At 38.0% G+C, this 24,699-nt stretch overlaps 1 protein-coding gene across 1 annotated transcript; it reads right to left on the reverse strand.

Annotated features, from left to right (window-relative positions):
* Positions 1-5: 5 nt before the first annotated feature.
* Positions 6-24,610, reverse strand: LOC122066801 (ABC transporter B family member 6-like; the record flags this gene model as incomplete). The annotated part of the gene is made up of 7 exons (XM_042630635.1): positions 23,544-24,610; positions 19,182-19,236; positions 18,899-19,074; positions 18,560-18,760; positions 684-943; positions 280-590; positions 6-175 (listed from the first exon to the last, which is right to left on the reverse strand). Coding segments are annotated over exons 1-7 (1,548 nt in total), but the record flags the coding sequence as incomplete, so codon positions are not given.
* Positions 24,611-24,699: the final 89 nt, after the last annotated feature.

Consider the following 24,699-nt stretch of genomic DNA (forward strand, 5'->3'; position numbering starts at 1 on the left):
GCTATTTTAGCAGCTTCTTCAATCTGATCAGAAGTAACATTGGACCGTCCATAAGCAATATTATCCCTAATGCTCAAACTTAGCAAGGCAGGTTCCTGGGTGACAAGTCCTATTTGGCTTCTCAACCAGTCCAGTTTCAAGCTTTTAATGTTCTTACCATCCAGAAGTACTTCTCCTGCAAAACAAAACAAATAATCCGTTGGAAATACAGAGAGCACATGGAGGGTTCTAGCAGAACAATAGGAGAAAAAGAAAATAAAAAGAAAGTGAGGTCCGGACCTAATGTAGGATCATAAAACCGTTCCATGAGAGGAATTATACTACTTTTTCCTGACCCATTCCTGCCAACAAGGGCCAAAGTTTTTCTAGCTGGTACAGTTAGGTAAAAGCCACTTAAGATAGGGATTTCAGGGCGAGACAGGTAGCTGAAATAAACATTCCGGAATTCAATATTGCCTTGCACAGATGCTAAAATATTTCCATCCTGATTAACAGAAGAAGTTGAACGGCTTATCATCTCATAAAGCCTGTAAGCAGCAATTCTCCCTTGCTCAAATGAATAGAAGTTTGTTGCTGCTTGATTTAGACCACTAGAAAACATAAGTGGTTAGAGATGAGAAAATCTGTAAAATACGAGACCAGATAAAGCATTAAACAGGAAAATAAAAGGGCTATTTACTTACAGGCCACTCAAAATCACAGCGAAGAGGGCTATCACAATTTCACCACCATGGGCTCTTCCATGTGAAATTAGGAACCTTCCAACCCAAAGTTGCAAAGCACAAGAACATATTGCAAGTCCATATGTAAATCCAAGTCCAAGACCTTGCACCAGACTTATCAGTATACCATATCTCAGTGTTGCCTGGAGTGAAGTGGCATAAGAATACTTGGCCAATGTTTCATTTGTGAATGCATACAAGGTCCTAACGTAAGAGACTGCCTGCAAGTAAACAAAATTAGGTTCCGTTACCAAATAACAGGCGTTGGGTACTTTATCCAGTATGAGAAGACAAATGGATCAATGTTAAATTTTTACTCAGTTTCCTATAAACGGATAAGAAAAGAAGTATTTACAAAAAATAGACCATAAATTTGGACTCATTACCAAACAAGCAACAGACAACCACCTTAAACTGCCACTGTACAAACAAAACAAACTACGAGAAGCTGGAGTACAGTTTACTTTGTCCAATGAACTCATTTACATAAAATGGATCTAAGTATAACTCTTCTTGTTCCTATTCGTCCCACTGAAGCAGGACAAAGTATGGGGAAATATGATGTAGATGCACACCCATGGACCGATCCAAACAGAGATGAACGGGATCCAAGTTGGGTCTTTGACCAGTAGGATCTTTTAGGATTTTATTTCTATTCTCATGCAATCTTTTATTTTTGGTAACTTAAGTAGGTGACAGCTCCTAGGATTTAGTTTCCAATTAATTTGAGTTTCCAAATTAGAGTAGGTTTCCTTTAATGTTGGTTTTCTTTACTATTTAAATGCATGTAATATTCAATTAGAGAAGAGATTGAGAAGATGAATTGAGTTTGGTTTTTGTGAAGAGCCTGCGCCCTGCGGGCATTGTGAGTGATCCTTCCCCCTCCCCCCCTTCTTTGTGTGATTTCTCCCTCTCCCCTGCAACCCTGAGACCCATATCATTGATTTCTACCCTACTCCTACCGGCCCACCATCAAAATACTTCGCTCCAAATACAAGCAAAAACCCAAAAATTGAAGGTTGCCAAGTAAAGAATCAAGGTGGTGTAGGTATAAGACATAATGGATATAAGGAGAGATCATAACTCTTCTTCTATTTTGGGACTGTTGCTAAATCATCTACTTAAAAATGGCATAGTCCTTTTTCACACTTGCATCAACTTCAGAATGTGTTGTCCATCATATTTCTTTTTATCAAGAACTAGAAGGGCCTAAGGGTGTTGCCAGACCTACTCATATAGTACCTATGCTAAGAAATAACAAATAACCATAAAAATTCAACTTTCTCCAGTTCAACTAACATCATAGTGCCCAAATTCTATGCGAATCCAAAGATACAGCACAAATCATAGTTGTCAAGGTGTCACCTAGGCGACGACTAGGCGTCCAAGCAGCCTAGTTGGAGTCTGGGCGACTGTCATCTTATTGCTCTGCACCTTACTCCAAGGTGCAACACTTATTTATGTCAAATGTCATTTATGTAAATGTTTTTATATTTTTTTTATTTCATTTACTGAAGATATTCTTCATAATTAAGCAAATACCCCATATTTGAATCCAATAAAATAGTTTAAAAATCAAATTCTAAAAAGATAAAAAGTCAACACCCCAATCCTGAACAAAAACTGCATTTTTTGTTGTACGGGCTATTTTCAACTTTCAAATGTTAGGTTTTTCTCAATTCTGAAAATTTCATAAATCTTATCATGGTAAAACATTGCTAAAAAACAAAAGTCCGGTAAAATAATCTTTTGTTTTGATATCCATAAAATTACTTTCATTTAGAAGATTTTAACACTTTACACGTTAATATAGGTTTGACTAGAACATAACTGTCATTAAAACTCAAATTTAAGTAATCTTCGACTTGTTCGAAAACTGGTTTTGTGCTCTACCTAATACAAAATGTATCATGTAAAAATAAAATCATTTGACTATTCAAACTTATTAAACAAGAGTAGTTCTCCAATATTATTTTTTGACGACTTAATGTGATTTAATGTTGATCTTTTATGATTTAATGTAGCTTAATGTTGGTTTTTGATGACTCAATGTGGCTTAATGTTGATTTTTTATGATACAAGGTGTATGGCGTACTAAATAATATTAGAAAACAGGTAAAAAATAATAATAATAATAATACTTGGTCACCTTGTTCGCCTTAAGGCGGTCGACTTGTCACCTAAGAGCTTAGGCAGCCCTCCAACACCTTGGTTCGCCTTGCCGCCGTGACAACTATGGCACAAATATACCACAATGACTAAACTTATTTATGTATTTATTGAATGAGTAGAGTTCAGGTTAATGGTATGACCCACTCAAACCGTTTTACTCACAAACTCTGTAACAACAAAATAGAAATGGCATATATCTTATGATTACTAAAAGTTAAAACGACTAGCCCGGAAGCATGCACTCTTGTGTTTTCACACCTAATGTCCAAATTCAAGCATATGCCACTATAATTTGCCAAATAAATTTGACTCTCTTAGCCTCAAGCAGGTGGTTTTCTGTCCAACAAACATGACCCAATTAGTAAATCGAATTTACAGGACAGAAGCAGGTCAGTTTCATGTTCAGGTTTCCAAACCCATTTATTAAAGGCATAGTGTTGAAGCAAATCTGACCAGACACATTTCCATTGCTACTAATGAGGTAGAACTAGTCTAGAATAACATAAGAAACCTCAGCGAGTCTTAAGCATAGACCAGTGCCTACTAGATGAGAATCTTCAGGTGAAAACATATGCTACTCAGAAACAAAAACATGCGGGAGGAGGTACATGATTTTCAGGCTATGCAGTAACAGTGGGTTCCTACTTATTCATGACAGAACAAGGCAGAAATCTACTATGAAGCAGAGAAAACTGATAAAAATTTTGAAATAGTGGAATATATTCACGGAAAATGTAGGAGTAAAGAAATTGTAGAAGGTAGTGGAAGCGCAGAACTCTGGAAAAAATGTGGGTGGTTGCACTACTTCATAGCCTCAGATATCTTTAGATCCAAAAAACACTTTGATTTTACTACTCCTTTCACCTTTGGCATCTGTTGGGGATCATGGATCAAGGGAATTGAAGACTCTAAGGAGATAAATATGCATGGATATGGGAATTTCCTTTTTTTTTTTTTTTTTTTTTTTTTTTTGAAGGGTGGTGGTACTGATGCAATTTAGAAGAACAAGAAGGCCAGCAACAAACCAGGCCCAGAACGGACAACTATGTTGAATTTTGTGTGTGCACTAGGTCAATGGGCCATGGGCTTATATTTTTGGGTCTACTATTGTAATGGGCCAATTCCATAACCCCAAATATGATGGATTTGAGTCCCATATGGGATTATTGTTAGTTTCTATTTTAGTAAGTTGTATTCTTTATTGGAAAATTTACAGCGCCACCCCTTGAGGAATGCCACTTTTAACAACACACCCTTTACATTATCGACAATTACAGCCGGACCCTTACCGTCTAATTTCCATTTTCATATTGTAATAGCTAGAAAGATATTATGTAGGTAGTTTCTAATTTTAGTTTTCAATTTTAGAAAGTATAATTCTAATTTATTGGATTTCTATTTTTGCAAGAGGGAGGGATTTGATTTGATTTGATTTGATTTGTAATTAGTTTCCAAATAGGATAGTATCAAGTTGTAACGGGATTCCTTTCCTTTCCATGCAAGGATAGACCCAATTTTGTAATCAATTTGAAAGTTTATAAGTAAAGGAAAAAGGCTGATCTACAGTACAACTCACAGTTCTCCGGCAGTTTGGATTCCTTTCCTTTATTTGAAAGTTTATAAATAAACAAAAAAGGCCCACAATTTTGATAAAGAAAAAAGAAATGACTTATAATGTAAGATTGGTCACAAGCGATCCAATCCCAAGTAGGATCTTTAGTAAATTCAAAAAAAAAATCAGATAGTATGACAGATAGTATGAACAAAACAAAAATAAGAGAATGAAGGGAATAATGGGGGTAGGGGAAATAAGAGAATGAAGGGAATAATGGGGGTAGGGGAACAGGTAGGGTCGAGTATCTCACTCTTCCCTAGGGCATCTCACCCAAGCTGTCTCTCACAGCACTACATCTCACAGTTCTCCGGCACAAAGCTTTCTTTTTTTTCATTCCATAAAATTAGTGTTCAATGTTGTAGCTCCTTACAAACCTATATAGAAGACTCAAAACCGACTCAAACACTAAAAAGGAAGGCCTAACCCAATCTTTAACTAATTGGGATACCTAAACTGACTGGGAAACCTAAACTGACTAGGAAACTGAAATAACTAAACCAAACTATATAAAAGTCTCAAAACAGGACTCTAACTAAACTAATGAATTAAATCTCGTTTTCCTACTTTCTACAAATATTTTAGGCCCATTAAAGTGGTTCATTACAAAGAAACCCCATGGGATCAAAGGCCCAACACATACATAACCCAACCCAAGGCTTATTTCCAATCAAATAAGCCCATTAAGTGACTTATCTACATCAGCTTATGCTGTTGTGCTGTGGGTTCAGAGATGAAATTGGGTGAGAGGCTCGATCCAAACCTATCCTTCTTCTATCTTCTATCTTCTTTTACCTTCCAATCAATTTGTGTGTTAGGTGATCTGCTGCAACCTATAATCGACCAAGATAATATGCCGCTGCCGATATTTTGGAGATCAATTCAGGGATCTAGAAGCTGCACTAGATGGCTATTTAAAAAGCCATCCTAGGCAGTTTATCTGTGTTCTTGAAATCTGTCTTTCAAGCCCTATTTCCTGCAATTGGATATACCAGAATTGAGGATATGATTAGTTTATGTGATTGAGTACTTGACCTGGAGTTTTATTAACTGCCTTTCAGATCCAACCTGAGGTTAGGTCACTAGTGGCCTAGATCTAAATCATTTTGGTATCAAAAGCCTATTGTGCCCAGCCATGAAAACTGACATGCACAACATGAAGATTTGTATCAGAATTATCAAAACTCGAGGACAAGTTTTCTTTTTCTTTTTTTTAATGGGGAAAACCAATGTAGATAGCAGGAGCAAGGCCAAAACCAGTCCAGATCGGTTGTGGGATTCAACAGTTGTGACTTTTGAGAGACAGTCTGGTCAGGTGTGGTCAGTTTCTTGGGTCAGAATTCTAGTTTGGTGGAGCATAAATTAAGAGACATGACAACTTGTGGGGAGATGATTTTAAAAGAATACTTTCCCAGATCTTCCTTCCATTGACTTCTGATCTCTACGAAGATAACTCCAGATTACGTGGAACAAAGTTGGATGGACTCTTGCAGATTTCGTGGGCCCCATGACCAGCTCGCATGGAGGATTTTAAGCTGCAAAATATTAGGAAATCTTTGATTGATCTGATTTCTATTTTCACATTTCCTTGTAATAGCTAGGAAGGTATCATCTAGGTAGTTCTAACTTCAGTTTTCAATTTAGAAAGTAGGAATTCTAATTTACTGGGTTTCTATCTTTGTAAAATGTAGGGATTTGATTTGATTTGTAATTAGTTTCCAAATAGGATAATATGTAGTTGTGAGGGGATTCCTTTCCTTTCCTTTCCACGGAAGGAAGGACCCAATTTCGTAATCAATTTGAAAGTTTATAAATAAAGGGAGAAGGCTGATCTACAGCCCCACGATTTTGATAAAGAAAAAAAAATGTTTTATGCTATTGCGCTGTGAGATGCAGTTGGGTGAGAGGTCCTAGGGTGAGAGGCCGATCCAAATCTATCCTTCTTCTATCTTCTATCTTCTATCTTCTTTCTTTCTTCTTTTACCTTCCAATCAATTTGTGTGTTTGGTGATCTGCTGCAACGTATAATCGACCAAGAAAATTTGCTGCTGCTGATATGTTGGAGATCAATTCAGGGATCTAGAAGCTGCACTTGATTGGCTATTTGAAAGCCATCCAAGGCTGTTTATCTGTTTTCTTGACATATGACTTTTAAGCCCTATTTCCTGCAATTTGATATATCAGATTTGGGGATATGGCTTGTTTATCTGATTGAGTACTTGAACCTGAGTTTTATTAACTGCTTTTAAGATCCTGCCTGGGGTTGGTTCACTTGTTCCCTAGTTCTACAATAAGCAGTAAACCTGGTGAGCCTCCGAACAGGAAATCAGTAAGAAATCTTTCTCTGCAGTTGGTGAGAAGCCAACATATCCTTTTATCTTTCTTCTCTATTGGATTTACTATTGTAATCGGCCAATTATATATGCCCAAATATGAGGGATTTGAGTCCTACACGGGATTAGTATTAATTTATATTTTATTACGTTGTATTCTTTATTTTAGTAGTGTTTCTAGAAGGGTTGGATAGACATGTTACAATCCCCATCGTCTATATTTTGTTAACTCTTCCTTAGTTATGAAGAGTTGCTACATTTGTACTGTTTCTTCATTACTTACCACACCCTAACCACGATTTTCTGCCAATACAAACCTTGCTTGTTCAATTGTTAAGACTGTGAGAAGCAGTAAACCTGGTGGGACTTCAGGCTGGAGATCAGTAAGAAACCTTTCTCCGCAGTTGGTGAGAAGCCAACATATCCTTTTATCTTTCTTCTTTCTTCTCTTGCAGTTGCTAAATCTCCAAGGCCAAACCAATCGGGCTGGAAAGAGTTCTGTATGTCTTCCCCAGTCTCAGCAATTCTGATGTATTTACCATCGGTGCTGACATAGTCATAGGTTAAGGGTTTCATTCTAACAGCTTTCACAGGTTCCATTATAGGTTCTGTGTACTTTTGTCCGAGTTCCAAACAGTTGAATACATACGCCTGCTGCTGCAATCAATACCTAACTTAGTTACTTATTCACTCAGTTTCTATTTCTCCACAGCATGTTTCTAACCTCTTAACACTGTCTCCCCACGTTTCTAATCTCAGTTACTACATCAGAATATTACTTAGTTGCTGGGCTTTCTAAATCTGGAATTAGCTACTATTACACTGTAGTTTCTAAGGCACCGTTTGACAACGTTCCGTTTCTGGTGTTTTTGCGTTTTCTTGCTCCCAGAAACGCAGAAAAAGCCCAAAAAGCATTTGGTAAATTCGTTCCATTTCTCTTGTTTTTGGAAATAGAAATCAAAATTTATAACTATTTATGCTCCCAGAAACACATATGACGAACGTTTCTAGAAACGTCTTGGGCACCCAAAATCATGATATTCCCGACAAAAAGCCCTCGCACCCATTTCTCTTCATGCAAAAACGAGAACCGAGAGAGTGAAAGCCCTTGCTGTAGGCCATCTTCCTCCTCGTTCACTCCGACCGACCCTGCTCATTTCCTCAATAACCTCCACCACCGACAAGAACTGATTCAGATCTCATGGCGAGGATTCTACTGCAGACCTTCCAAAACGATTCCAAGGACGCAGCGTGAGTAACTCCAGAGGGTCAGCCGCCCGCAACATGAGCTGTGGCGTGAGTAACTCTCAAGGGTCAGCCCTCTGCAGGTCTCTGCTCGTGAACCGTCAAGAACCCTTCTCAAGCTCGAAATGCTCCAAAACAGGTTCGATTTGAGATCGAGAATGAGACCAAATCTGAAGAAAAGGAGATCGAGATCGAGAATGAGACCGAATCTGATTCCCCTATTGGGTTCAATGAAGTTGATTCTCTGGTTAAATTTCTTGAATCGCTTGCTACAAACCCTATAACAAAGCTCCAACAGATTCCATCATTCTCTGTGTATGAAAGGGATTGGTTGGAAGAAGAAAAGCAGAAAAATATGAAAGAAATTGATGAAACAGGGGAAGAACAAGAAGATGAAGATGAAGAAGAAGAAGAATTTAGCTTCAGTTGCCTTCTAATGAATGGTGGTTCTGCTAATCAAGAGTAAGATAATGAAAGGTTTGGGTTCTTCCAGGATCCACCACCATCTTTGAATATGGCTATAGGGTTAGATCTTGGAATGGATCGAGCGATGACGAAGAGAAACCTAGAAACAGGTTTATCAAACACCCCAAAAACCGTTTCTGTTCCCAGAAATGTGAGTTTATGTTTCTGTTGTTTCTGGACACAGAAATGGCATGAACGTTGTCAAACGGTGCCTAACTGTATCGATAGTACTTTCTATTTTTGTGATTGCCTATAACTCCAGTCTCCAGATCCAATGATTGTATTGTAATCATACTTAGAGGGTTAATTCCATTTTCTATAACATCCTTTGAACTGGATTACAGCCCATCAGATTTGTCAGTTTTGAGCTATTTCAAATCTCCCATCCTGGTTAAATCTCAGCCTTTGTGATCCTGGCTTTCTTTGAGAATCCCAACATCAACTATTAAGTGCCCTAGGATTCCATTAGGTACTATGCATGGTCATTGATTTGATGTGATAAAATGTGCTTTCTCATCTAAATAATTTTTCAAGACTGAGAATAACCCAGGGTTCTCAATTGTGGAATATGTCCAGTAGGTTCTGTTCTAACCCCAATTTCCCATGTGCACACAAAAAACTTGCAAAATTGATTGAAAATTCAATTTTTTGCAGCTTTGGGGCATATCCCCTTTAACAATAGAATGTACAAGGGTAAAAGTCCCAAGACTCCCAACATGATGAACCATCTAGTGGAGATTGGACCTGAAACTTTTACAAGGCCAATCCAAAGAGAAGGATTGCCATACAACAGTCAGTTTGACCAGAGAAGGCCTTCATGTGGCTTAGAAAAGGTGGAATGTCAAGGAAAGGCTTCCTTGATGGGAGCATGTGGATGTGTGTGTACTGAGTTACTAATATGCATGTTGTTTTTTTGCACTAGTAATGAAAATTTTCCTGATTCCTCTATCACAAATCAAAGGAAGGGGCTAGAGTAGGCACAATTCTGTAAACAAACAAAAATAAAAAGAAATTCAACTAGGCTACTGGCAACAAGACCAATCACCAAAGGACTCAACATAAGTTTACAGGAAGAGAAAGTATATCAGACTCCCTATGAAGAGAAAGTATATCAGACTTATTGAACCATGAACCAGTGCCGTGATAACAAGACACGCTATTCTGATTCTTGCAAGGTGTCAAGCATCCACACCTAGTGCCACTATAGTCAGACTGACGTCTTGGCATGCGTCACGCAGCACTATAAGCGTATTATAGTGAGTGTCACGGGTGGACACTTTAATAATTCACCTCACTAAGACTCTTCTGGAAAACAGTGGGTCCTCCCACATGGAATGTTAGAAATCTTATTGTGGCTTATTTTCAGTCACACACCTGGACTACGAACAAGATAACTTTCGGCTGAAGCTTATCAGTTTCTGACACATATCCCACACCTTATTAGGTGTACCCTCGTTGCGACAAGATCACTTTGTCTTGAGGTTGTTCAGTTGTCACGCTCGGTTGGTTGGATGTTCATTCGACGCCATATCCATCAAGGCCCATCAGCATCCCTCAACCATAATTTATTAAAATTTGGTGTCTGCCATCTATAAAAGGAGAACTCTTCATTCTTAGAGGACACCACGAAATATAGGAAGAAATAGAGATATAGATAAGTTTATGAGTTTTGTGAGTGTTCTGTAAACATTTCAAGTGTTGTGTTATCTACGACTGTTCGTGTTCAAGTCTGTAAATTGAAGTTTCTCATGTAAGTTTGTCATCCTTACTTTTGATTTCTTGTATTATGTTTGCTATTAGAAAATTAAAAGAAGAGCTTGCTTCATTAGATAATTTGATCAAATATTTCTCTTGATTATATTGATTTTTATCTTTATCTTATTATTGTATATCCTAGCAACTACGCTAATGAACTTCATAAATGCGAAATCTCTGATTTGGCTAAATTACAGTCTGAGAAAAGACTGTTTCTCAGCTTGATAGCTTCCCTCGCTGCCTAAGTCCGACTTTCCTTTGATCCTGGTTGTAAATGGTATCAGAGCCAAGTTTGAACAGGTGCCAAAGTCGTAAGGACCATTAAGTTGGTAGTGTTTCACCCTTTGTCGTATAGACCTACACCCAAGTCGTACTCAACCGTGTTGCCGCAGAAAGACGTTTGAAGGCGAAATAGTATTGACAATAGGCGGGATTGACAGTAGGATATATTGACTGAAACCCTTATTGACTCGAACCTCTAAGACTATGGCTTCATACTTTCGCTCCAGCTCAAGGAGATCCTCATCTTCTGAAGCTAGCACCTCCAGAAGGACTAATGACACAGTCCACAATTCCGAAGAAGTGGTTTTTTGCAATCTTGAAGTTGCTATTAATAATTATATCATCTTTAAAATACCTGAATCCGAGGTATATCATAAAGGCACTTTCGCATTTCATAGTGACTACGTTATTAAGACATGCGAAAGCACTCATACTCTTGCTTCTGATCAAGAGCAAATTCAGCTTTTAACCAGCTCCCAGATTCAGAAGCATAGAGAGCGTGGATTTAAATTCATCCACATCGGCCTTGTTCAGGTCGCCTTGAAACCCTTAACTCTTCCAGGGTTAAATAATGCAGTTTTTGCTGCCATTAGAGATGCGATAATGAATAATTTTAATGAATCTCTAATGGGTCTTGTTCAGCCTCTGTGAAGGACCCGTCTATTTTCAAAGTAGACCAAATTTACCCATGTCCCTCACAGATCCAAATATATTAAATGGTGTTGTTATTACCTTAAGGGCTTTTGGATACAATATTCTCCCAATAACTTAGAACATTGCAGTAATTTATCGTATCTATTACAAGGCAATGACCACCTGTGCACCAAATGCTAAGATTATAGATCCAAAAGGTCAAACCGTCTGTTTCCAGGCCAATTCTGAAAGATCTCAAGATTTTGTGCCACGATGCATCAGCTGGTCAGAAGTTAATCTTCTTGACTCTTGGACCTTAACCTCTATGGCTCAACCTCAGCCACCCATGAGAATTTCTTCATCATGCATTACTCAGCTTCCTTCTGGTGATGAAATTACTTTCGATCGTAGATCTAATGATTCAAGAAGATCTACCTCTTCTATAATTTCTTCTTCTTCTGAATATCCTTTGTTTCAAGCACCTTCCCGTGCTTCTACCTCTAGAGTTCAGAATGAGAATTATGATGGAATTATAAATCTTCAGGGTACTAACCGTACACCTTTCCAGGTTAATCAACCTGTTTATGGTCCTCTGCAAAGAGAACAATCACAGGCTCAATTTCAGCCTCTTCTTGCTCCAATTAATAGGGAAACTGGGTCTTCTTCTCCAACCCCTTCTGATATGCAAGCCCCTTCAGGAATCATGATGCTTCATATCACAGAAGAACCCAAATTCCAAATTAATAAGAAACTCTTAATTTAGGAGTACAGGTCTGCTAAGAATGCTGGAAAAAGAAAAAAAATTTAAGAACATTATTCTTCTGATTCTGAGCGGCAGGAGCTTCATGAAAAATTGGTTTCTCATATGGAAACTCATCAAATAAATCTTCCCTTCTTTCAGTGGTTAAAAATTTATCTTCTTAATAAATCCTCTAACCCTCATCAGGTTAGTGAGATTAAGAAGGTGACAATCACTTATGTTTCTAAAGAAGGAACATAAATTGAATCTGTTCACCCTCCATTTCAAACCTTAAAAATAGGCAGTAATAAGATGGTTGTTCCTCTTAAAACCTCTAGCCATACCGCTTCTCCTCTAACTGAATCTCATCTTAGTCAAGTTGTTGAACAAAATAACTTTACTAATCTATGTCTTCAGTCTATTGGAAATCAAACTGATCGTATTGAGATGATAGTAGACTCATTAAAAGCTTCTACTCTGTCTACTTTTCATGCTAAAATTGAGCATATCTGGCCAACTTTTGCTTCTCAACCTACAAGCAAGCTAGAAACTGCTTCTCAACCAAGAAGCAACCAGTCTGTCATATTCAAACCTCCTCCAACTTTAGATATCCCAAAAAAGAAAACTAAGTCTAACATTCTTGATGAGATTGTTACCCGACTCCAAAAACTCCAGGTATCTAAAAGTAAATTTGAAGAAGACAGGCCCTGACTCTTTCTCTTGCCAAACCTTCTGATTCTGAAATTGAACTAGCAGAGAAAGAATTTAGTCTATGATACCTCAACAGGCAGCAGTTCCTGAGTCCCTTCCTCAACTTAACCAAGTTATGAGAAAAGCTCGAAAAGTTATGCCTACTGTTCCAACAAACTATTATTACCCTCGACCTTTTCCTATCGACCTTCAATTTGAAGTAGAAGGAGAACTTGTAAATTTTCCGATTGATGGTAATACTATTTTCGAGTGGAATATTGATGGTTTATCTGAATACCAAATCATCAATCTTTTGAAACAGATGCTTATATATGCTACAGCGGCAAAACTTAACCATTCATCTGATTCTGAGGTTGTTAAAATGATAGCAACAGGATTTTCCGGTCAACTTCATGGTTGGTGGGATTTCTATCTATCTGAAGAAGTTAGACAGCAAATTATAAATGTTGTGACCCGTATTCCGCAACAACTTCCTGGACAATTAGTTGATGGTAATTTTGCCCAGCAAACTATTTATATCGACCAAGAAGATGCGGTTAATACTTTAGTCTACACTATAACTCTTCATTTTGTTGGACCAGCTGAAATTCTAGCTGATCGAACAAGAAAACAACTTATGAATCTTCGTTGTCCTACACTATCTCATTATAGATGGTATAGAGACGTCTTTTTTGCTAAAGTCTTTTCTAGAGAGGACTGCAACAATTCCATATGGAAAGAAAATTTCATCTCTGGTCTACCTCCTTTATTTGCTCAAAAGGTCAGGTATCGACTTAAAGCAAAGCATAATGGCACTATTCCCTTCGAGCAATACACCTACGGGGAATTACCTGCTGAAATATGCAATGAAGGTCTTCAACTCTGCACAAACCTCAAACTCAAAAAACAATTGTCTAAAGAGAGACAAGCTGCATTCAGCGAACTTGGAGATTTCTATGAACAATTTGGGTTTGAAAAAGTTCATCTTCCAGGCTCCAATAAAACCTATAGGAAACTCTCTAAGTTTTCAAAGCCAAATACCAAGCCAAACACTATAAAACTAAACCTAAGCGCTTCTTCAAGAAACGCTTTTCAAAAACTCGTCCTCAAAACACTTTTCCTAATAAACCTCCTGTTTGCTATAAATGTGGAAAAGTAAGATATTATAAGAATAAATGTCGAACTAAAGCTAGAATCAATGCTTTAGAAATTGAAGACCCTCAGAAGCAAAATCTTGAAAAGGTCTTGCTATACAGCTCATCTGACCCTGAGCCAGACTCCGAGTCCAACTCAGATCAAGATATTGCTCAACTCGAGTTCGATAGCGATTCTTCTGAGTCTAAATCTCATATTCCCCATTGTAGTTGTGATCCTTATCAGGTTTGGGGAAGCTATCAAGCTGAGAAGCAATCTTTTCTCAGATTGTAATTTAGCCAAATCAGCGATTTCGCGTTTATGAAGTTCCTTAGCGTAGTTGCCAGGATATACAGTAATAAGATAAAGATAAAAATCAATATAATCAAGAGAAATATTAATCAAATTATCTAATGAAACAAGCTCTTCTTTTAGTTTTCTAATAGCAAACATAATACAAGAAATCAAAAGTAAGGATGACAAACTCACATGAGAAACTTCAATTTACAAACTTGAACACGAACAGTCGTAGATAGCACAACACTTAAAATGTTTACAGAACACTCACAAAACTCACAAACTTATCTATATCTCTATTTCTTCCTATATTTCGTGGTGTCCTCTAAGAATGAAGAGTTCTCCTTTTATAGATGGCGGACACCAAATTTCAATAAATTATGGTTGAGGGATGCTAATGGGCCTTGATGGAGATGGCGTCGAATGGGCATCCAACCAACCGAGCGTGACAGCTAAACAGCCTCAAGATAAGGTATTCTTAACGCAAAAATGGTACACTTCATAAGGTGTGGGGTATGTGTCAGAAACTGATAAGCTTCAGCCAAAAGTTATCTTGTACGTAGTCCAGGTGTGACTGAAAATAAGCTACAATAAGATTCTCTGGCATTCCATGTGGGAGGACCCACTATTTTCTAGAAGAGTCTTAGTGAGGTGAATTATTAAAGTGTCCACCAATGACACTCACTATAATACGCTTATAGTGTTGCGTGACGCATGCCAAGACGTCAGTCTGACTATACCATCTATAATGAGATAGTGTAGGACAACAAAGAATCATAAGTTATTCTCTTGTTCGATTAGCTAGAATTTCAACTGGTCCAACAAAATGAAGAGTTATAATGTAGACCAAAGTATTAACCGCATCTTCTTGGTCGACATAAACAATTCGCTAGGCAAAATTACCATCAGCTAATTGTTCAGTAAGTTGTTGCGGAATACGGGTCACAGCATTTATAATTTGCTGTCTATCTTCTTCAGACAGATAGAAATCCCACCAACCATGAAGTTGGTTGGTAAATCCTGTTGCTATCATTTTAGTAACCTCAGAATCAGATGAATTGTTAAGTTTTGCCACTGTAGCATACATAAGCATCTGTTTCAAAATATTGATAATTTGGTATTCAGATAAACCATCAATATTCCACTCGAAAATAGTATTACCATCAATCGGGAAATTTGCAGGTTCTCCTTCTACTTCAAATTGAAGGTCGACAGGAGAAGGTCGAGGTTAATAATAGTTTGTTGGAGCGGTAGGCATAACTTTTCCAAATTCTTGACACCAGTACGGTTAGTACCCTGAATATTTATAATTCCATCATAATTCTCATTCTGAACTCTAGAGGTAGAAGCACAGAAAGGTGCTTTAAACAAAGGATATTCAGAAGAAGAAGAAATTACAGAAGAGGTAGATCTTCTTGAATCATTAGATCTACGATCGAAAGTAATTTCAACATCACCAGAAGGAAGCTGAGTAATGCATGATGGAGAGGTTCTCATCGGTGGCTGAGGTTGAGCCACAAAGTGGAATATTGATGGTTTATCTGAATACCAAATCATCAATCTTTTGAAACAGATGCTTATATATGCTATAGCAGCAAAACTTAACCATTCATCTGATTCTGAGGTTGCTAAAATGATAGCAACAGGATTTTCCGGCCAACTTCGTGGTTGGTAGGATTTCTATCTGTCTGAAGAAGTTAAACAGCAAATTATAAATGTTGTGACCCGTATTCCGCAACTTACTGAATAATTAGCTGATGGTAATTTTGCCCAGTGAACTGTTTATGTCAACCAAGAAGATGCAGTTAATATTTTGGTCTACACTATAACTCTTCATTTTGTTGGACCAGCTAACATTCTAGCTGATCAAACAAGAGAACTTATGAATCTTCGTTGTCCTACACTATCTCATTATAGACGGTATAGAGACGTCTTTTTTGCTAAAGTCTTTTCTAGAGAGGACTGCAACAATTCCATATGGAAAGAAAAGTTCAGCTCTGGACTACCTCCTTTATTTGCTCAAAAGGTTAGGTATCGACTTAAAGCAAAGCATAATGACACTATTCCCTTCAAGCAATACACCTACGGGGAATTAGCTACTGAAATATGCAATGAAGGTCTTCAACTCTACACAGACCTAAAACTCAAAAAACAACAGTCTAAAGATAGACAAGCTGGATTAAGAGAACATGGAGATTTCTGTGAACAATTTGGGTTTGAAAAGGTTCGCCTTCCAGGCTCTAAGAAAACCCATAGGAAATGTTACTCTTCCATATGAAGATACCTTTTCTGAAAACCAAATTCCCACTAAAGCTCGGGCAGCCCAAATGTCTGATCATTTAAGGGAAACTTGTCAAAAAGAAATCTCTGAACTTCTTGCTAAAGGTCTTATTAGACCAAGTAAGTCTCCCTGGAGTTGCACTGCATTTTATGTCAATAATAATGTTGAAATTGAAAGAAGTGCACCCAGACTTGTCATAAACTACAAACCTTTAAATAAGGTTCTTAAATGGATTCGGTATCCTATCCCTAATAAGAGAGATCTTCTCAACCGATTATACCCCACCAGTGTATTTTCTAAGTTTGATATGAAGTCAAGATACTGGCAAATTCAGATAGCAGAGAACGATAGGTATAAGACAGCTTTCGTTGTCCCATTCGGCCAATACGAATGGAATGTTATGCCTTTTGGACTTAAAAATGCCCCATCTGAATTTCAAAACATTATGAATCAGATTTTTAATCAATATTCACAGTTTATAATTGTGTATATTGATGATGTCCTTATATATTCTCAGGACATTTTTCAACACTGGAAACACTTAAATCTTTTCTTTTCTGTTATTCGTCAAGTATGACTTGTTGTTTCTGCCAAGAAAATAAGTTTATTTCAAACTAAAGTTCGGTTCTTGGGACATTACATCTCTTTTGGATCAATCATTCCCATAGAACGAGCTATTCAGTTTGAAGAAAAAAAAATTTATGAAATAACAGACAAGACTCAACTCCAAAGGTTTCTTGGTAGCCTAAATTACATTGCTGAGTTCTATAAAGACTTAGCAAAGTACGCCAAACCTTTGTTCAATAGGCTTAAACAGCAGCCTGAACCATGGACAGTTGTACATACTAATTCTGTCCGCAAAATCAAGCTTAAAGCTAAAACACTCCCGTGCTTAAACTTAGCACGACCAGATTGTTTCAAAATTGTTGAGACTGATGCATCCGACTTTGGATATGGTGGTATCTTGAAGCAAAGATGTCCTAATCTTCCAAACGAAGTTTTAGTACGTTTCACTTCTGGTACTTGGAATCCCACTCAACAAAAATATTCAGCAATAAAAAAGGAGATTCTTTCACTTGTTCTATGTATAACCAAATTTGAGAGTGATCTTCTTATTCAACATTTTTTGGTACGAGTCGACTGTAAAGCAGCTAAAGATGTCCTTGAGAAAGATGTCAAAAATCTTGCCTCAAAACAAATCTTTGCTCGATGGCAGTCACTACTCTCTGTTTTTTATTTTAGTATTGAATTCATTAAAGGCAATACTAACAGTTTGGCAATACTAACAGTTTACTTGACTTTTTAACTCGAGAATTTTTGTGGGGCTCCTAAACAGAAGCCTGTTATCCCTTTCTCTTCAGATAAAGATGTTGCCTCAACATCCTCTAAGCAACTTCAAGAACATCCTTCTCCTATCTCATCTCAATTACCATCACCGGCCTCAACCCTAAAGGCTGTCAATAACTCTCCTTTCATAGCAACAAACTTTATCCCAGTCATTCCCATCGAATCCATCCATCTTCGCCACACTCCTTCTTAAATTGCCACTATTTACCTCCGTGATCACTTTCATCCATCCACTGGCGATAAAACTCATTTTTTCTATGAAAGAATCCTTGAAGAAACTCAAAGTGCTCAAATTCAGCACAATTATAGATCTGCACATGTTTGGGCTTATTCTAAGCTCAATATATTAAACATCATTCGTGATCGCGAATGGGGATCTTCACCCTCATTTAAACGCGAATTTCATAGTATCACCGGCCTTAAACTTAGGTCTTATGATTATGCCGATTATGTTAAAGCTTGGGACATGATCTTCTTATATCAGAACAGCTGCAAATAGCACATTTATATCAACGAAGGTTGTCACTGCATCGCCCAGGCATCCAGGTGGCTCAGCCAGGACTGGTGCCTTGGTTGCATAGACGACACCTAGACGCCCTGTTGGTGTCGGCTTAATATTTTACCCTTCTCCATCACTTTGGGTCGCCTCACCTTACGCCTTGACAACTATGATACCAACAGAGAATTTTATTGTAGAACAGAAACAGCCCTCGCATTCTCTCAACAAGTGTAAGCAAAACACCTACAATTTAGCATACTTATACAAACTGATTACAGACGAGTGAGAGGCTTCATCAATCTCAGGAGCAGAAGCTCTAGCAAGATGACAACATAAGTTGTAGAGGAAATAACCTGCTCAGCAATGCTCGCGGCTTCAGCATATGCATCTTGAATATTTTCTGCAAGCCTGTGAAGAAATATATTTGATATTCCTCCTGCAGCAACAATAAATGGCCCAGTCGCTAATGTGATGAGTGCAATCTGCCAACAGTTGACCAATCCAACCACCAGACCACTAAAAAACGTTGCCATGTTATGGATATAGTTTCCAACCTAATAAATCAAAGAAAATCATATGTAACATCCAGAAAAGGAGAAATACTTGAAAACCAAATAGCAAGCATATAATTTCTGACTGAATCCATAATCCTTCAGTTTAATGAAGAAAGAAAATTTGAGTCTGAAACATACTTTCTCACTAAGAGCAGACTGAATGAGCAGCACATCACTCAGTACTTGGCTCACAATGTCACCATTGTTCCCATACGTGTCAAAAAAACTCATGTCCTGGTTGAGTAATACTTGGACATACTTTGACCTGATGACTGCAGTCTGCCTCTCTCCAGTCAGAATCCAACATGAGACCTCTATTACATAGAGTTGATCAGTATTAGGCAGCAAAAGGGTTTCATAATAGCATAATACAACAAAACAGAGCAGCAATTACTAATTATTGGTGCATGTTTGATCTTACCAATCCACCCAGCAGCAAAAACACCCGAGGCTATATAGATAATGTATAAAGCATGCTGCAGAATAAACAAGAACAGAGTTAAAGACGAATTCTGGATCGCAACTTGTAAAAAATAAGACAAAATAAACAACAGGCCTTGGAAGTTGGAAGGAATGCAAGAATACTGGTCGGTACTGGATTTGTTTAAAAGCCATCAGTCAATCGACTAATCCAGTTTTGATGGTCATTCCACTCAGAATCAAATTATCATACTACTGGACCAGACTAAAAATCTCTTAAGTTACAAATATTATTTACTTTATAAACTTCATGTTGATGTTGTTTGTACACACCAGATTGGAGACATACAAGCCCTTAACAACTCCTACAAGTTGGATATTCTAGTCCGCATTCAACAGACATTTGTCATGAGAACCACCACCCATTCTCTATGCTTTTCTACTAGCACGTTAATGAGTAACATATACTATGAAATAGAAGGTTTTTGGAAAAGAAACATCAACACCACATTCAGTTTCAGAGTTTGAACCAATTGGCATCTTCATTAAGGTATTAGGAGACGGTATTCAACATATGCCTAGGGGAGAGAGAGTTTTGCTATCACTACTAATTTATTTACTTATCATTCTCTTTGTTGTAGAAGTACTTAAACTCTCTCCTCCTTGGTGTAGGTTGTAATGAAATTGTAACAACTCAATTCAACTCACCCTTATCCCAACTAAATGAGGTCTGCTACATGGATCTTTTTTCTCCAATCAGCTCTATTCAAAAACATACTTGTTACCAGTCCTAAGCTATGCATGCCTTTCCTTGCCATTTGTCCTAGAGTCATTTTAGGTTTACCCCTGGCTCTTTTAGCTCCTCAATCAAATCAAATCAAATCATCCCTCCGTAATAGAGCATTCAAAGGCTTCCGTTGCACATATCAGTGCCACCTCTCTCACAACTTATCCTGAATAAGAACAAGATGGTTATCTTAACCAAATGGTGTTGGATTTTCTCCAATCAACTTTATTCAAAGCCATACTTGTTAATAAGCTACTAGTCCTAAGCTATGATGTCTTTCCTCACCACTTCACCTAGGGTCATTTTAGGTCTACCCCTGGCTCTTTTAGCTCCTTCAATTTGAAATAAATCACCCCTCCATACTAAGCTATTCAAAGGCCTATGTTTAACACGTCCATTCAACCTTAAACGACTTTCTCATAACTTATCTTGTATCAAAGTTACTCCTAAATTAGCTCTAATTTGTTCATTTCCGATTTTACCTTTTCTATTTTTATCACTCATCCATCTCAACATCCTCATTTCAGAAAAACGAAGAATGTTTAATTTTGTTACTTCACTGCCCAACATTCAGCATTATATATCATCATCGGTTATATAACTGTCCTATAAATTTTTCCTGTTGAGTTTTAAAGGAATAAGTTGATCACACAACACTCCAGAGTCCAGACGCACCCTCCACTTCATCCATCCTATTTTAAGGTAGTAATGAACTCTTCAGTCCTCACAACCTTTAATTATCACAGGTATACTTGTCCCCGATTGTTTCTACAACTCAAAGATTTAAATAATGAGTGTTATTTATAGTTTACCAATTTCGCACTTGTTACCACATGCTTTTGTTAAATATGAAATGACTTAAACAACTAATGGAAGGGAAATAACGTAAAAACGAGGGGGGTCTTTAATGCTTTAACCACTCACCCTTACGCTTTTGGCTTTCCAGAGGAGTGGTCATTGTAGGATGGAGGGAGAATAATTCTGAATCCTAAAACAATTGGGGTTCTTTAGTCCCGTCCACTATAATTTTACGAATGCTCTCTTTTTTTTTTCTGAATATATACTTCTTTCGTTCAACACCTTCAGTCCAGAATGACCACAGTAATAACAGATTCCACTCACAACATACCATAATGTCAACTAAACTTATCCAAACTAATAATATAACCACAATACTTGTGGGGACGTAGAAGCTGGCAACAAGAAGGGTAAAATCTCATTCATTTCATCTTTCCAGTATTAGGGACCATTACCCGTAGGCTTTTAATTTAGGCCATTGATCACTGCCTGCATCAGGTCTCCAGCATTGTGGACCCTAAAGGTTGGAATTGTAAAATCAAGAAGGTAATGGCCAAAACTAAGGGTGCTCATAGAAGCTATTGGAAAAAAGATCTCTAGAACTCTTCGGCCTAAGATATAGATTGAAGAGTATTCAAACAAGAGGTTTGGGGGTTAACTAAGGATTTACCAATAACCCACAACAAGAATTACATATTAAGGTTCAGACTGAAGCATATTGCCCTTTAAAGAGTTACAGTTGAGTGTTGTTAGGGCACCACCCAGACAGCAACGAGGTGGCCTAGTAATGTCTACATGATAGCAGCCCAGGTGAGCTATGACTAGTTTGTGAAATGAGTTTCAGGGAAATGAGTTTTGGTCTCAAGGCCAAGGAAATAAAACAGAAAAAAATAAGAGATAGAATCACTCTAGTTTCTGTTGATTGCCTGAGGTGAGCTGCGCTGATCTAGGGGCTTCTGAAGTATGAATTCCACACAATCTCCAGCAACAGTGTACCTCTCACAGAAGACTCTACAACAAGAACAATAAACTCAGCCTTATCCCAACATAATGGGATTGGCTGCAGAAGACTCTCAAGTAACCAATTAAGAAACCAGCATCATTCAACTGTAGTCTATATGAGAGAGGGGGGAAGGAAGGTGATAACACATACCATTCATCAATGATCAGGTAAAAGGATTAAAGTTCTCCTTCCAAAAGCAAGCTGTAGAAGCCGCCTGCCTCTTTGGTTGAAATTTAAAATTGGACTCCCCAACTCCTATTTGTAGTTAACTTACACATTCTAAATCTCACTATTACAGCACAAGAGTCAAAATGCAAACTACTTACCATTATTAGTAGATAAAGAAATTAACAATGAACTAAATTCACATGCCAAAAAAAAAATCCCATTCTGAAATCAGAATCCCCTTGTGGGCTCGTAAATTTCCTCAAACTCATAGAAAACTACCTTTAACCATGCGTAAGATGCAGTCACTGCCTTGCTGGTTTGCTTAAGGAATAAGTTTAACCAGATAAAAGACCTTCAAGAACCTCCCCGAAATGAAAATTCCACGTTACTACATACATGATCCCACACTTCTTGGGCATGGTGATCCATGGGTACTCAAGTAAAACAGATCCATGGTAACACCTCTTGCACACATCATCTCCAATAGCACACACATTTGATACCCTGCAGAACTGTAGTCTAGAGTCTAGACCACATAAACAGCCTAGATGGTAGGTTATTTAGTAGCTAGTCACACCAATAACTTCTTTTTTGCTTCATCTTTCACATACATAATGTCCCTTATGCATAATAATGCCTTTCCTTCTTCTATCAACCACCAAACCTCTCAGCCTATGAAACCATAATGATCAGTGACTCAGAACTCTTATGCCGATTGCCACATAAATGACTGGCATTCAGAAGCTACAATTTGTACAGGTTTTGGCAACCAAAAGTATTTCTCCTCCAGCCCCTTGACAAACGAGACAATAACACCTTATATATATATATAGAGAGAGAGAGAGAGAGATAATGTAATGTAAAAAGCATGTCCATGCTAACTAACTGGACACAAATGAACTACGGAAAACTACCCAAAACATTGACTACCATTAAGCTGAAGATGACAAGGCTTATCCCAAACCTTACCCCAGATACTCTTTTTCTTAACATAATCATTCCTGTTCTCGCTCAAGCAGTCAATCCATAAATTATTCAACAACCACTAACAAATGTCAAAATCTCTCACCTAAACCTCCAAACATGGTCAAATTTCCTTTCAAGAGTGGTAAAGTATATGGTATGTGAGAGGGGCAAATAGAAGCAGGACGAGAATGCAGGCTAGGAGAGGAATTCATATGCTGTCACCAAACAGATTGAGGACTGCATTTGGGGGTTCATCTTCACCTGGCTAGAAGGCAGAGTGGTATCATAATTCATTATTTTCCCCTTTTGTTGTTATTATTTAGAAGCACTAAGACCTTCCAGTTTAAAATGATGGTTTTCTTAATTCTTAGTGAAGACAGCCAAAATCAATTCCCTAATTAACTCAACAAATTGCTTATGGCCTTCCTCCAGACTGTAGCTAATAGAACAGTATCCAAGACGCCCAGTATGAAACAGACACGTCAGGGAGAAGGTGCACACTTTATCATGGACATACTAACCAAATACAGCAGAACGACATCCACGAAGAGAGTATGCAAAGTTACAGAATTGTTACTAGGACAGTGAAAGCAAAAGAAAATTCATTACAATAAAAATAATAATAAGGTCCAAAAACTCACCTTCGTAAATCTCTGAAATAGCTCTTCCGAACCTCCCGAAGGTTTATGCCAGTCAAGTATCTGAATAACCTTTCCAAAGTAATGCAAATAAACAACAAGGGCCGTCCCATGAGCAGCAGCAGCTAAAGAACCAACAACCATCAAAACCCAGTCGAAGCCATCGGCACAAGCAAACAATCTCGAGAAAGGAACCGCAGCCGGCGGCGGCTCGATCTCCTCTGACTCCTCAATCCCCTCTTCATCCTCCACGGGCACTGCCTCATTGTTATCCAAGTATGGCGACGGAGACTCAGGGGGTTCCGATACTTCCGAAACCGGTGTTAACGGTTGTATGTGCGGCGGAGACCAGCCGAAGAGCCCTCTTGATATCATCATCTTCTGAGTGAATTCAGCAAACCCTAATTCATCGAAACCCTAAAAAAAAACCAAAACTCGAACTTGGGCGTTGAGGAACGAAGACAGAAAACCCATAAGAAATTTATCCAATCCATAAATAAATATTGAAGCAGAGTATTTTTCTACACTTCCTTTCTCTTCGATAATGAAATCCGAGGCAGTAATCCTCCGTAAGGAGTCGAGACTCGGTCAAACAAGGAAGGGCGGCAGAGCCCTCTCAACCTACGCAACTTTCGAGTTTCGTCACTCTCCCTCACTAAACCCTTCTTTGATCTTACCTTTTTCTCTCAACAACAGTGATTTTCGGTGACGTTTCTCTTGGATATTCCTCCGTGACGATTCGAGAATGTAGACTCCAGACTCAGTCAAACAAGGCGGGAGTGACCTCTAAGACACGCAACTTCGTCACTGTCTCTCTCACTAAACCCTTCTCTCTTCTCTCTTTTCTCCCTTTTCCCGTATATCCTTCTTTTCTCTCTCAACAACGTTTCTTTTTCTTTTCCGGCGACGTTTCTTTGGTTTCCACTCTCTCTTTCGCCGTCGTCGTCGGCGTTAAAAAGCAGAGAAAAGCACCCTTCACCCATCACTCGCAGACATCATTACCGTGCGCTTTTGTGCACCAGTCCAGCTCTCTCTCTCTTCTTTCTCTCTCTAATGCTTTTACGTCTTTTTTTAGAAAACATTTATTGGTTAATGAGAATTGTTAATTTCGAAATATAAAAGAGAGAGAGAGAGAGAGAGAGAGAGAGAAGGAAGATAA

The sequence above is a fragment of the Macadamia integrifolia genome, unplaced genomic scaffold, assembly GCF_013358625.1.
Source record: "Macadamia integrifolia cultivar HAES 741 unplaced genomic scaffold, SCU_Mint_v3 scaffold2595, whole genome shotgun sequence".
In the NCBI taxonomy this organism is placed as follows: domain Eukaryota; kingdom Viridiplantae; phylum Streptophyta; class Magnoliopsida; order Proteales; family Proteaceae; genus Macadamia; species Macadamia integrifolia.